General features: G+C 41.1%; 1 protein-coding gene across 2 annotated transcripts in view; it reads right to left on the bottom strand.

The window, feature by feature from the left end:
* DNAH3 (dynein axonemal heavy chain 3) overlaps positions 1 to 14,534 on the bottom strand; it is an 827,768-nt gene that overhangs the window by 41,545 nt on the left and 771,689 nt on the right. For both annotated transcript variants that reach the window (XM_073591059.1, XM_073591058.1), the window contains exons 57-58: positions 11,453 to 11,620; positions 4,193 to 4,335 (exon numbers count right to left, since the gene is read on the bottom strand). In XM_073591059.1, the coding sequence (XP_073447160.1) occupies positions 4,193 to 4,335; positions 11,453 to 11,620 (311 nt within the window). The remainder of the gene's footprint in view (positions 1 to 4,192; positions 4,336 to 11,452; positions 11,621 to 14,534) is intronic.

The raw sequence follows: 14,534 nt of genomic DNA, 5'->3' as shown, positions 1-14,534 counted from the left end.
TTGGCCTAAACTGATGAAGAAATTAGATTGTTTACATTTTTTATTGGGTGTGTTTTATAGCAGAAAGTAAAAAATATAATTTTTTTTTTTTCAAAATGGTCGGTCTTTTATTGTTTATAGCGTAAAAAATTTAGGATTTCCCCTTATTCTCTGTCTTGGTGACAATGGTCAGCAGGACAAAAAGAACAGTTAATCTACCTAGTAGGGATGCAGGCAACAATAAAAGTTTGCCAAAGGGCCTAACCCTTCCCTGTTCTATTAAGAACTACAAAATAAGTTTTGCTTATACACACGCTTCAAATATACACAGAATCTTGCATTGACATTCCTTGATTATGCGTACTATTTACACAGACTATATTGTCAAAAGTATTGGAACGTCTGCCTTTACACGCACATGAACTTTAATGGCATCTCAGTCATATGCCCTGTACACACGGTCGGATTTTCCGACGGAAAATGTGTGATAGGACCTTGTTGTCAGAAATTCTGACCGTGTGTAGGCTCCATCACACATTTTCCATCGAATTTTCCGACACACAAAGTTTGAGAGCAGGATATAAAATTTTCCGACAACAAAATCCGTTGTCGGAAATTCCGATCGTGTGTACACAAATCCGACGGACAAAGTGCCACGCATGCTCAGAATAGATAAAAAGATGAAAGCTATTGGCCACTGCTCCGTTTATAGTCCCGACGTACGTGTTTTACGTCACCGCGTTTAGAACGATCGGATTTTCCGACAACTTTGTGTGACCGTGTGTATGCAAGACAAGTTTGAGCCAACATCCGTCGGAAAAAATCCTAGGATTTTGTTGTCGGAATGTCCGAACAAAGTCCGACCGTGTGTACAGGGCATTAGTCCGTAGGGTTCAATATTGAGTTGGCCTACCCTTTGCAGCTATAACAGCTTCAACTCTTCTGGGAAGGCTGTCCACAAGGTTTAGGAGTGCGTCTATAGAAATGTTTGACCATTCTTCCAGAAGCGCATTTGTAAGGGTCAGGCACTGATGTTGGACAAGAAAGCCTGGCTCACAGTCTCCACTCTAATTCATCCCAAAGGTGTTCTATCGGGTTGAGGTCAGGACTCTGTGCAGGCCAGTCAAGTTCCTCCACCCCAAATTTGCTCATCCACACTATATTGCCAAAAGTATTTGGCCACCCCTCCAAATCATTTGTTGGAGGGGGGATTATGGTGTGGGGTCGTTTTTTGGGGGTTGGGCTTGGTACCTTAGTTCCAGTGAAGGGAACACTTAAGGCGTCAGCATGCCAAGACATTTTGGCCAATTTCATGCTCCCAACTTTGTGGGGACAGTTTGGGGATGGCCCCTTCCTGTTCTAACATACCAGTGCACAAAGCAAGGTCCATAAAGACATATATGAGCGAGTTTGGGGTGGAGGAAAATAAGTACATAAGTACTCACAGCCTTTGCTCAATTTTTTGTTGAAGTGCCTTTGTTTTTTGAGTATGATGCTGCAAGCTTGGTACGCCTATTTTTGGGCAGTTTCTCCCAGGACCTCTCAAGCTTTATCAGGTTGGATGGGGAGTGTCGGTGCACAGCCATTTTCAGATCTCTCCAGAGATGTTCAATCAGGTTCAAGTCTGGGCTCTGGCTGGGCCTCTCAAGGACATTCACAGAGTTGTCCCATAGCCACTGCTTTGTTATCTTGGCTGTGTGCTTAGGGTTGTTGCCCTGTTGGAAGATGAACCTTCGCCCCAGTCGGAGGTCCAGAGTGCTCTGGAGCAGGTTTTCATCAAGGATGTCTCTGTACATTGTTGCATTCATCTTTCCCTCGATCCTGACTAGTCTCCCAGTTCCTGCAGCTAAAAAACATCCCCACAGCATGCTGCTGCCACCACCATGCTTCACTGTAGGGATGGTATTGGCTAAGTGATGAGCGGTGCCTGGTTTCCTCCAGACATGATGCTTGCCATTCAGGCCAAAGAGTTCAATCTTTGTTTCATCAGACCAGAGAATTTTGTTTCTCATGGTCTGAGAGTCCCTCAGGTGCCTTTAGGGAAACTCTAGGATGGCTGTCATGTGCCTTTTATGGAGGAGTGGCTTCCGTCTGGCCATTCTACCATACAGGCCTGATTGGTGGAGTGCTGCAGAGATGGTTGTTGTTCTGGAAGGTTCTCCTCTCTCCACAGAGAAACGCTGGAGCTCTGTCAGAATGACCATCGGGTTCTTGGTCACCTCCCTGACTAAGGTCCTTCTCCCCCAATCGCTTAGTTTGGCCGAGCGGCCCACTCTAGGAAGAGTCCTGGTGGTTCCAAACTACTTACATTTATGGATGATGGAGGCCACTATGCTCATTGGGACCTTCAATGCTGCAGAAATGTTTCTGTACCCTTCCCCAGATCTGTGCCTCAATACAATCCTGTCTCTGAGGTCTACAGATAATTCCTTGGACTTCATGGCTTAGTCTGTGCTCTGACATGCACTGTTAACTGTGGGACCTAATATAGACAGGTGTGTGCCTTTCCAAATCATGTCCAATCAACTGAATTTACCACAGGTGGACTCCAATCAAGTTGTAGAAACATCTCAAGGATGATCAGTGGAAACAGGATGCACCTGAGCTCAATTTTGAGTGTCATGGCTAAGGCTGTGAATACTTATGTACTTGTGATTTTTTTCATTTTTTATTTTTAATAAATTTGCAAAGATTTTAAACAAACTTCTTTCTTGTTGTCATCATGGGGTATTGTTTGTAGAATTCTGAGGAAAATAATGAGTTTAATCCATTTTGGAATAAGGCTGTAACATAACAATATGTGGAAAAAGTGAAGCACTGTGAATACTTTTCGGATCCACTGTATGTACATAGAATGTACTGTATTAATTAATGCTTAAATGCTTAAGAAAGTATAGTGCTATATCCAATACTTCAATGTATGGTGCAAACTAATGCAATGAATAAAGTGCTCAAAGCTTATACTTCAATTACCAATACATACATTCATATTAATGTGTGCAAAAAGTAAATTAAAAATTACATTTCATATGTATACAAAAACGTCCATTTAAAAGCCCATAAAGCAAGATAAAAGAGTCCAAAGACATACAAATCCACACAGAGAGGAGGAATCGCTACAAAAACCAATCTAAGTCAGGGATAGAAAGCTTTCAGATCCCAAGTATGCATTAATATGATATTATTTATTGCATTATTTTGCACCATACATTGTAATATTGGATACAGCACTATACTGTCTGGTTTGTAACTTTTGTATACTTTGTATCTTAGTATTGTGTTAGCTACTTATTTTTGAGTTTATTTAGGTCCTAGCACAAATTTCTTTTTTCTTTAAGATTAATTAACGCTTGTTTGTATAATACAGTCTGTACAGAACACTGGGTTTAGTGCAATGTACATGAGTAATAATAACTTGATTATGAAGAACAGAGTGAGGTGCTTTGCATCTATATTTATAAATTATATTTACTTCATATTTAAATATATAAAAAGAAAAGTGCAGAGCACTGTAGCTTGTTAAAGAGCCACAAGTTCAATGTGTAATATCAGCATTTGGCTGTCATTTTTAATTGCTCTCTTGTGACAAAAAGAATAGTTTTAATGTCTGTTGGCTTTCTCTTGTTTATGCAAGATACATTAGTAATAATATTAATATTACATACAAGTTATTTTAACCAATATCATCAGTTTTCTATAATTGCTATTTAACGAGCTTAAAGTGATTGTAAAGTCTCACTTAAAAAAAAAAAATGTATCCGCTCTATGCAGTGGTTTTGCACAGAGCAGCCCGTATCTGCCTCTTCTGGGGTCCCTCTTCTGTGCTCCTGGCCCCTCTCTCCTGTTGAGTACCTCCACAGCAAGCAGCTTGCTATGGGGGCACCCAAGTCTAGTCACAGCTCCCTGTGTCCAGTCAGACAAGAAGCCACTACCCGACCCAGCCTCCTCTCTCTCCTGATTGGATAAATGATTTTGATTGACAGCAGCGGGAGCCAAATCGCACCATGCTGCAGTCTCAGCCAATGAGGAGGAGAGTCCCGGGCAGCTTAGACACTCCTGCAACATCCCTGGATAAAGACGGGCCCAGGTAAGTATTGGGGGGCTGAAGCTGGCTGCTGCACACAGAGGTTTTTTTTTTATCTTAATGAATAGAATGCATTTAGATAAAAAACCTTCTGCCTTTACAATCCCTTTAAAGAAATTTCCATTTTACCTGTTAAAGCGAATCAGTTCCTGTCTAAGCACTGTATTCATTGATTCCTCATAGACCACGGGATATTTTTCCATCACTTCATCCATGTTGAAATCATTTGGCAATTTATTGAGTATATCTCTAGCCAAATCTTCAACAATTTCCTATGAATGAAAAAGAATACAAAATATTAACCAGTTGAATGTAACATGTATCTTAAAGGTTCACAGACAATGACTGGGTCTACGTATAATATACAGAATAGTAAAGCATTACCCTATAAATTACATACATGTCTGTATTTGAAAGGACAGTGTATATTGTCCCAAGCAAACAATCAGATTCTAACCTCTAATTATATTTGACCGAAAGGTATAAAATAGACACTTTCTTTTAGACGTTTCATATAAGACTGCTTGTATTTGCGAACAATCCACCTAAAAACCAAGGACCAACATAAGATAGGTGACCAATGAAATAGCTAAATATAGGCAATTAGGACTTTACTCTCATTTCCATGCAGTATGGAAGCACTTAATGTGCAGTCACACTACCACCCTATTCATATAGTTTTTAATGACACCATAGGCAAAACAGAAACAAGCAGGTAAGCTTGTGTTTTCCCCTAGATGAGAAATATTAATCTATGAATTTCTAGGAAAAAGGAGGAACATTGGCCTAAGAAAAACTGAAGATAAAAAAAATTTCAACATGTACCTAGTAGTTAGATGCATGGGAAAACCATAAAAAATGAAAAGTTGTTTTCCTGAAATTATATATCTTTTTTTACAAAGTAATTTTTATTAGAGGATTTTTTCAAACCACACTGATATAGTGTGATATAAACAACTATATTCTAACAAATATATAGAAATCGGTCAGGAGGGATTGGGCTCCCTGACCTAAAAAAAATTATTACAATTCCTGCCACCTTTCCAGAATCCTAGACTGGAACATACATTATAAATACAAAGATTGGGTTACCCTTGAAAGCCTCATTCACCTCCTCCCCTCTCCACTTACTACCCTGGCACATCCCAAAACACATACCACCCAAAACTCAGAATCACCCCTTAATTGGCCCAACAATCAAATGCTTCCACAACATTTGCAAATCAACCTCCTTATGCTCTACACCGGGCCCCCTCACCCCACTACGTCTCAATCCTGACTTCCCTCTTGGAATACATAACAACTTCCTGACTGACATCTGGCCACACAGAGATATCCAGATATAACATTTCTTCTCACAAGGCAAACTTTTACACTGGCAAAAAACTCCCTTCAAAGATCAATGGCACCTACATCTCCCCCTGCAATCACACATTGGGGTTGATTTACTAAAGGCAAATCCACCTTGCACTACAAGTGCATATGAGGGGAAGATCTGAAATGAGGGGAAGCTCTGCTGATTGTATCATTCAATCATGTACAAGCAAAAATGCTGTTTTATATTTTCCTTGCATGTCCCCCTCAGATCTACAGCGACTGCACTTCCAAGTGCACTTCTAGGTGCACTTGTAGTGCAAAGTGGATTTGCCTTTAGTAAATAAACCCCATTGTTTCTACACTACATAAGCTCATTGGATAGAAAATTCAAGGTCTCCAGACCACTATCACCTTTTGAAACATTATGCACAAAGCAATCCCCCCAAAACCACTTAATCTCCACTATGCCTTCCATTTTATTCATGGACGTAACCTCTAACACGGGCCTGGTCTGCAAAACATGGGAAAAATGACATCTCCATATCCCTGTCACCGGAGGAATGGGAACGAGTCTACCTGAACATCCACAAGGGATCCGTAAACATCTCCACACAGGAAAATGGTTACAAAGTCCAATCACGCTGGTACCGCACCCCTTCCCTCATCCACAAATTCAACTCAGACATCCCAGACATATGCTGGAGATGTAAACAGGAAAAGGGGACCCTTCTACACATTTGGTGGAGCTGTCCCACCATCCAAACTTTCTGGGGCAAAGTCCACCAAAGTATAAAGAAAGTAACCACCTACACTCTTGACCTCTCTCCAGCACAATTTCTCCTGCAGTTTACCACCTTATCGAATAGCAACTGTTTCAAATCTTTAGCCATGCACATGGTAAACGCGGCAAAACAATGCATTCCAGTACATTGGGGCACCTCATGTACCCCATCAATCAAAGAATGGCTAAATAGAATCTCCAAGTGAGCTGAAATGGAAGGTCTCATCAGCATTGCCCATGATACACCTGCTAAATTCTTATCCAAATGGGCCTGTTGGACCCACTTCCACACAACAACAGATTAAAAAGATATCATCACTGCCAATGCACTTCCCATCTGACATTACTCTACCACACCTGCATAAATACAGACTCAATTCAGATATCCTCTACTACAGACTTATATCAGAAAAGGTGAACTATCCTCATCTGTCATATCCCCATATAACCCGTTATTTCCCCACCGGAGGGAGAGAGAGATGGACAACAACCACCCCCTCTGGTTCCCTACCACCACCTACAAAAAAACCCTACCACATTGCCCCAACCCCCCTGACCCTCCTATCTATCCCACCCCTTCTTACCCCTCCCCAGAACGAAATAGCTACCCCTTCTTAGCATATATACGCTTCCTCCCAGACCCCTAAATATCCTTCTAGATACACAGAAACCCGTGCTATGAACCCGACCTAGAACTCTCCACTCACTCAGAATCTTTCTCAATATACAACAACTTAATCAAAACATTTCCACCCTCTCCATAACTCCTATCTTACTTACAAAGTTAACCCAACAGGCTCCTAACTCCACAGATACAGGGTTCCCCCTCTTTAGTTTAATGACATTTAACAGTTTGAAGTTCATAACCTGTAAGTTACGATGTTAACATACCTTGACCATTTTCATTTGACTTGTATTATGTATTTCTGTGATACTCTACACATGCGTGTTCTCTATTATTTCCAAAAAAAACTTTATGGAAAAAAAAGAAAGAAAGCGGTCTCTGAAGTATATTTGATGGTGTTTGAATATGAGCCTCAAATCATAGTTTTGGGAGTGAGATTAAGGTATGACAAAAAAGGAAGGGAGAGCAAGGAATAGGTAGGGGGAGGGGAGGCATGAGAGGATATAGAAGGCACCAATTGGATACAGGGATTGAAGAAATATAATGGCAGAACAGCAGGACCAGGATAGCGGGAGACAAGAAGGGGGCGGGGGATCGCATGCGTTTCACTGGCATTACAATAGGGTTAGTATTTCTTCTTAAAACCAAACTTCCCAGCTAAAGAGAGGGAACCACCAGCCCAGGCTGACACAACTGGCTTAATAAAATGTTGCTGTAGGTGACCTGCAAGCACCCAAACTTGAGATGGCATTGAAAGGCCTTGTTACATTGTGTCATGTGAAGAGGGCATGCCTTAGCACTGATTTTCCTAAAAGTTAATATTTGCATACTATAGGTACTACAGGTCCAAGTACCCTGCAGCAACATTTTACTAAACCAGTAGTACCAACTGGAACTTGGTGATGCCTAGACTTTGTAAAAAAAAAAAGTTATAAGGGATTAGTTTTCAAAGATTAATGAAGTGACAGGTATACTTTAAAGTAAACTTGTAATGAAGGTCATCTGGGGTCAGGCTAGCTGACTTCTGAAGAGCGAGATAAGTTAAGGTAGAATGGGGCCCTAGACAAGGTTGCAGCTTTGGTCTCCATCTCTTCAACTGACATTGATTAGGACTACAATATGCACAGAGAAGTGTCCCCATCTGCATTGTCTGTACAAGCATGGCCCCATCAGACACCAACTGCCTAAAATACATGCTCCCTTGTAGAGTGACAGGCAGGTGCACAGCTTTAACCAAGTACACCAACCTCCCGATTAACTGCAGAAACATAAACCATGTAGTTGGACATCCACTAGCCCTAAGCTCATTCCTAGGATGCCCTGTGAATGATCCAACTCTGTCTGAAGATAATATTTACCTGCCTCTCTCCATTTTTCAAAAGCTTTTTGAATACTGACCTAAGCCAAGCATATAACCGGTTAAGTCAGAACTGATCTGGATACTTGTTCTGGATCACTGATTCAGAAATTATTAAAACCACTAAATCAGCATTACTACAATGGCACCCTACAGCTTACTCTCAATATAGGTTTCCTTTAAGAATAATTACACAGAGCAGCTGTTTAATTGTGTTTATTTCATATTCAGTTATTTCATATTCAGTAACTGTAGTAGAAATTAGTCTCTGGAAGGATCATTAGATGTGCAAAGGGGAAAGTGAATAAAATACAGTTCACATGATGACAGTCGTAATGACAGGGTGAGAAGGAATACAGATATATGATCCTTCTGCCCCTTTCCTTGCTAATTCCATCAATCAATCAATACATCATAATGTAATCAAAGCCAGAAAGCAATGACTGACAGTCATGGTCATTTATGATAAATAGGAACTTTCTGTTAAAGTTTCTTTCATGCAAATAAAACAGCTTTGTAACAGATACTTTATTAGTCAGCTCAGCAGTTAAAGTTTCAGCAAAATCTTGGTGTGCCTGCTTTATCAGGATGTAGAAAGAATAAGGAAAAAAACTTACCTGAGATAATTACTGTTAATGATGTGCTCCAAATACTGCATTTAAAGTGTTATCATTTTATCTCTGGAGTTGATCCCTTTTTTAATGCATGTCAATATTCTGTTTGCTTTGTTATCAGCAGCTTGGCATTGCATGCCATTGCTGAGCCTATCATTTACTAGGACCCCCACGTCCTTTTCCATCCTAGATTTCCCCAGAGGTTTTCCCCCCAGTGTATAGATTGCATTCATATTTTTGGCACCCAAATGCATTATTTTAAAATGTTTCTACATTAAAACCTCATTTGCCATGTAGTTGCCCACCCCATTAATTTGTTTAGATCTTTTTGCAAAGTTTCCATATCTTGCGGAGAAGTTATTGCCCTGCTTAGCTTAGTATCGTCCGCAAATATAGAGATTGAACTATTTACCCCATCCCCAGGTTGTTTATGAACAAAATAAATAGGATTGGTCCCAGCACTGAACCCTGGGGGACCCCACTCTCTGACCATTCCGAGTACTCCCCATTTATCACCCCCCTCTGAACTCACCCTTGTAGCCAGTTTTCAATCCATGTACTCACCCTATGGTCCATGCCCCCCTTTGTATTCATCCCCTTTACTCTGATACCCCTCACTAAAATCGAGTGGAACCAATTGCCTTGAGAAGTCACCTAATTAGTAAATAGAGCCCATCTGTGTGTAATTTAATCTCAGTTTAAATACAGCTGTTATGTGAAGGCCTCAGAGGTTTGTTAGAGAACCTTAGTGAACAAACAGCATCATGAAGGCAAAGGAACACACCAGACAGGTCAGAGATAAAGTTGTGGAGAAGTTTAAAGCAGGGTTAGGTTTAAAAAAAATATCGCAAGCTTTGAGTATCTCATGACAGGCCGGGCAAGGAGAGCACTAATCAGAAAAGCAGCCAAGAGACCCATGGTAACTCTGGAGAATCTGTCCACAGGACAGCTATTAGTGGTGCACTCCACAAATCTGGCCTTTATGGAAGAGTGGCAAGAAGAAAGTCATTGTTGAAAGAAAGTCATACGAAAGTCCCGTTTGCAGTTTGCGAGAAGCCATGTGGGGGACACAGCAAACATGTGGAAGAAGGTGCTCTGGTCAAACGAGACCAACATTTAACTTTTTGGCCTAAAAGCAAAACTAACTAGAAAACTAACACTGCATATATCACCCTGAACACACCACCCCCACTGTGAAACATGGTGGTGGCAACATCATGTTCTGGGGATGCTTTTCTTCAGCAGGGACAGGGAAGCTGGCCAGAGTTGATGGAAAGATGGATGAAGCCAAATACACAGCAATTTTAGAAGAAAACCTGTTAGAGTCTGCAAAAGACTTGAGGCTGGGAAGGAGGCTCACCTTCCCGCGGGACAACGACTCTAAACATACAGCCAGAGCTACAATGGAATGGTTTAGATCTAATCATATTCATATGTTAGAATGGCCCAATCAAAGTCAAGACCTAAATCCAATTGAAAATCTGTTGCAAGACTTGAAAATTGCTGTTCACAGGCACTCTCCATCCAATTTGACAAAGCTTGAGCTATTTTGCATAGAAGAATGGGCAAAAAAGGGCTAGTAGAGACATCCCCAAAAAGGCTTGCAGTTGTAATTGCAGTGAAAGGTGGTTCTACAAAATATTGAGGGGCTGAATACAAATGCAGGGCACACTTTTCAGATATTTATTTGTAAAAAATTTTGAAAACCATTTATCATTTTCCTTCCACTTCATAATTATGTTCCATTTCGTGTTGGTCTATCACATAAAATCCCGATAAAATACATTTAAGTTTTTGGTTGCAACCTGACAAAAGGTGGAAAAATTCCAAGGTGTATGAATACTTTTTCAAGGCACTGTTCATGGGAGCTGTTTTACCTGCAAAAGGATTTTTCCTCCAGTCCTGAGATCTACACAACTCTGCCCCACAGTATGGTGGTAATTAAGACCAACTCTGATATGGTGTACAGAGGTACTCCTGTACTCAGAGCGGGCCATAAGCCTGTGCTGGGAAACTGTCATATATGTGACAGCTTCCCCCACAGTGCTGTACCCCCTGCCTCATTTAACTGTTCGGCCGGGTCATTCCCTTGCCGAAAGCTAGATGTAAACAAAAAGGCCAGGGATACAGCTGGTGTCATTATCCAAATATGGGCAATGCCCATATTTTGGAAATGACTTGTCACTGGGTGGGCGGAGTCTGATGGAGAACTAAGAGACTAGGACCCCATCAGGTCTACTTTACTTTTGAATCTGCACAGCAGTGGGTGGATTGAAAGTTGATATTGAACCGAATAGCAGCTATGGATCTGCCCACTCCCGTGCGCTGTAAATCAAGAGTGGACCAGACTTGATATGTAACGAGTCTCTCAGTATTACATCGGGCTCAGCCCACCCCTAGTATAAAACTCTTTGGCCAAGTGCTTGTCAGGGTCTGTGACAGGTGAAAGAATTTAGTGCAAGCACCAACGCTTTCGGTGCTGCGCCCCAAGAAGATTCTAAAGGGTGCCTACTACACCCTTTATGAAATGCCTCATATGTACAGTATGTTAGTATTTGCATTACTTTAGCATGTCTATGACCTACAATTTACTTTGAAGAAGATTAGTACTTTTCTGGTCTTACCTCTGCATGTATAAATATCACTGTATCTGGAGCAGAAATAAACAGAAATTGTTAAAAAAAAAAAATCTTACTTGAGAAGATTTACCGCTCCCTGATGTTTGCCTGGGCAGAGTGAGAAGGACCCCTTCAAACAGCTGGTTAGTCTCCTGGTTATCTTTGGTGATGTCAGCATTCTCATGCAATCCAAACACCTCTGGGTGAGTGATAAGAGGTAAATTTCTTATATAATCCACAAAGGACTGAAATAAAATAGAATACCTGGTTCAATATATGAATGAATACCATACGTAAGAGGTAATACAGCACCCTAACTTCACAATCCAAGTTGTATTATCTAACAATATACAAGCAGGGGGTTAATATGGCGCACAATGAATGTAGCTAGGTACATATAACTATAAAGGCAGGGGGGCGAAGGGTAGGCAGGGGGGCGAAGGGTGGGCTGGGAGGGGGAACTTGGTGGTAGTAGTTAATGTTTCACAACAAGTTCAGGTATTTGTCCGTGTAAGGATAAAAGGATGCTGAGTATATAGAAGGTCTATAAAAGCTATAAGGAGCTCTGAAACAATACAAGAGAGAGAAGGACAGCGCCCTCTAAATGCAGCATGTATGATAAAAGTATTTATTACAATGGATAAAAAACACTCACATTTGAGTTGTTAAAAAACCAGCATATACAGTAATGTCATGTCATCCGCGTGTTCCCGGAGGATGTGGGTGTCACGGGCCAGTGGAGGGGATCCTGGGATGTGAATCCTGTGACCTGGGTCCTGGTAGCTGTTCCGGTGGTGCCGTGGGTGTTCAGAGCCTCCAGGCAGCTAGGATGTTGGTCATGGATCCTCCATGGAGCGCCGTGCTGTCCTGTGTCTTCACTTCCGGGAACGATGTGAGGCGGGCGGTGATTCGCGTTCGGAGCATGCGTGCTCCTTCATCAGGCTGTGCTGGTGGCCATATTGAGTGTTGGGACTAATACCATAGGCGAGGGGAGGGGTGGAGAGGTGATTCGGTGGAGGGCGGAACTATGTGTAATGAGAGGGCGCGTAAGTAACCATGGGGACAAGGTGTACATAATACAGAAGGGAAGTGAAGGGGGGGACGGGGAGGTGAGAGAGGGCGGAGGGGGGGGGGAAGCGAGGAAACAGAGGGGGTGGAATGGGATAACTTTGTGGCTCTATATGGTGGTAAATTAATATTATGGTGAAAAATGATATGACTGTATACTTCTAAATACAGAGATAGATCGTGGAATAGGGGGAAGGAGGTCATAATGGAGGGGGATGGCACCCTGATCGTGATAGATGGAAACACGTATGTTATATAGATTGAAAGGATGTATATAAATATGGTTTTTTAACAACTCAAATGTGAGTGTTTTTTATCCATTGTAATAAATACTTTTATCATACATGCTGCATTTAGAGGGCACCGTCCTTCTCTAACAATATACATGCTATGCTCATAGTTGGCTTACAATAACCATGCCATGACTTAAAAAAAAAAAAAAACAACAACAAAAAGCCTGACACTTGAAAGCGCAGAGCTGCCATTTTTGGGTGTGCTTGGTGGAATCTCTTAACAAGTCCTATTTATTACAATTCATGAAAAAAAGTGCCAGAAAGAAGGCCCAGCCACTTGACCTGTACAACTCCTATGATTCTGTCTCAGACTTGTTTACCCTTCATAGCTTAATAAAATACTTATATGATATGTAAAATATAGATATGTAAGTGTTCTGAATAATGCTCCTTAATTAACATTTTTATATAGAACATATGAATCCCTAAAAAAAAATATTTTACCATTAAAGTGATATTAAACACACACTGTTTAAATTGCATTGTCCCTTTTATTTCTGTATATGGACGATAGCACTTTAATTAATAAAAAAAAAAACGAAGTACCTTTTTCCTAATCAATATACAGCTATCACATATCCCAGCCCTTTCCCAGAATGTCTGCAGGGAAACGTAAGCAGGAGGAGCTTCTAGTCCTCTGCTGCTGGTCACATGTTTAAAATCAAAACAAAAACAGCCTTTGGAATACAGCGTAAAAATAATTAATATCAATAAACTGTTTTAAATTGTCATACAAATATATATTTGAAATCAAATCTTTATTATTTTTTAGCAATAAAATGGTGTGGGTGGATTTCTGCCAGGCACAGGCTATGTCACACACCTCCAGCCTGTGTGTTAGAACAATATACACGTAATATCCCACCCCTATTGTGTTTAGCTGGTTAGTGGGCATGGAGGAGGAGGGAGGGAGTGGGATGACATTTACCACTGTGTATACACCCACATATGTGACTCTATAATCACATGGGCTGCTCAGATGTGATAGGGAGGAAATGCTCAACATAGAAACTCACTGAAAACTTAGCATGTGCAGAGTTGCCAACACTGCTCTGCAAAATCTATAGCTGAATTGGGGGCTTGGACAGAAAGGGGAGAATGAGAACAGCAAGATCCACCAGGCTTTTTTGCAGAATGCAGAAAACAAATCTTAAAGTGACTGAGTATGAACAGATGTAATACAGCATTTATTGATAGTTTTTATGATGTGGGTTTAGTGACACTTTAAAAGTGGTTTTAAACCCTTACACAGCACCTATAATAAGGCTTATCTGTAGGTACCGTGGATATCTTCTAAAACTGCGCGGTTTAGGAGATATCCACTGTATCAGCATGTGCCGACGTCACTGGTACATGCCCACTGAAGAAACAGCTTGTTTGTGCCATTTATTCAGCTGATATGCCGTGACCCGCGGCTCCCGACGTCGCTCGTCAAAGCGGTGTAGGGGGACTGCTGCACCAGCTTCGATCTAAGGTATTTCATAATGAGCTAGTATGCGATGCATATTAGCTCATTATGCCTTTGTCTTGCAGTTTTTTTTTTTATGGGTTTACAACCTAAAAGCCTAATTTCAGCCATTTTTTTTTTTTAACATGTCTTCATTTTCATTCTTCCTTTAACGCCATTTCCTCCCCACGTGATTACCCCTGTATTCTTAAAATCTCTCCTCCTGCTTTTTCCTCTGCAATGTCAGTCTCCAGGCCAGAGGGTCCTATCTGCAGACTGCACTTGCCCTCCTCCGTGACAATGTTAATGAAAAAGAAATCACAACCAATAATACAGAAGTATCTGTACCTT

The sequence above is a fragment of the Aquarana catesbeiana genome, linkage group LG06 (assembly GCF_042186555.1).
Source record: "Aquarana catesbeiana isolate 2022-GZ linkage group LG06, ASM4218655v1, whole genome shotgun sequence".
Taxonomy (NCBI): Eukaryota; Metazoa; Chordata; class Amphibia; order Anura; family Ranidae; genus Aquarana; species Aquarana catesbeiana.
The sequence above is the reverse complement of the archived record's forward strand: the minus strand, read 5'-3'. Positions and strand labels throughout refer to the sequence as shown.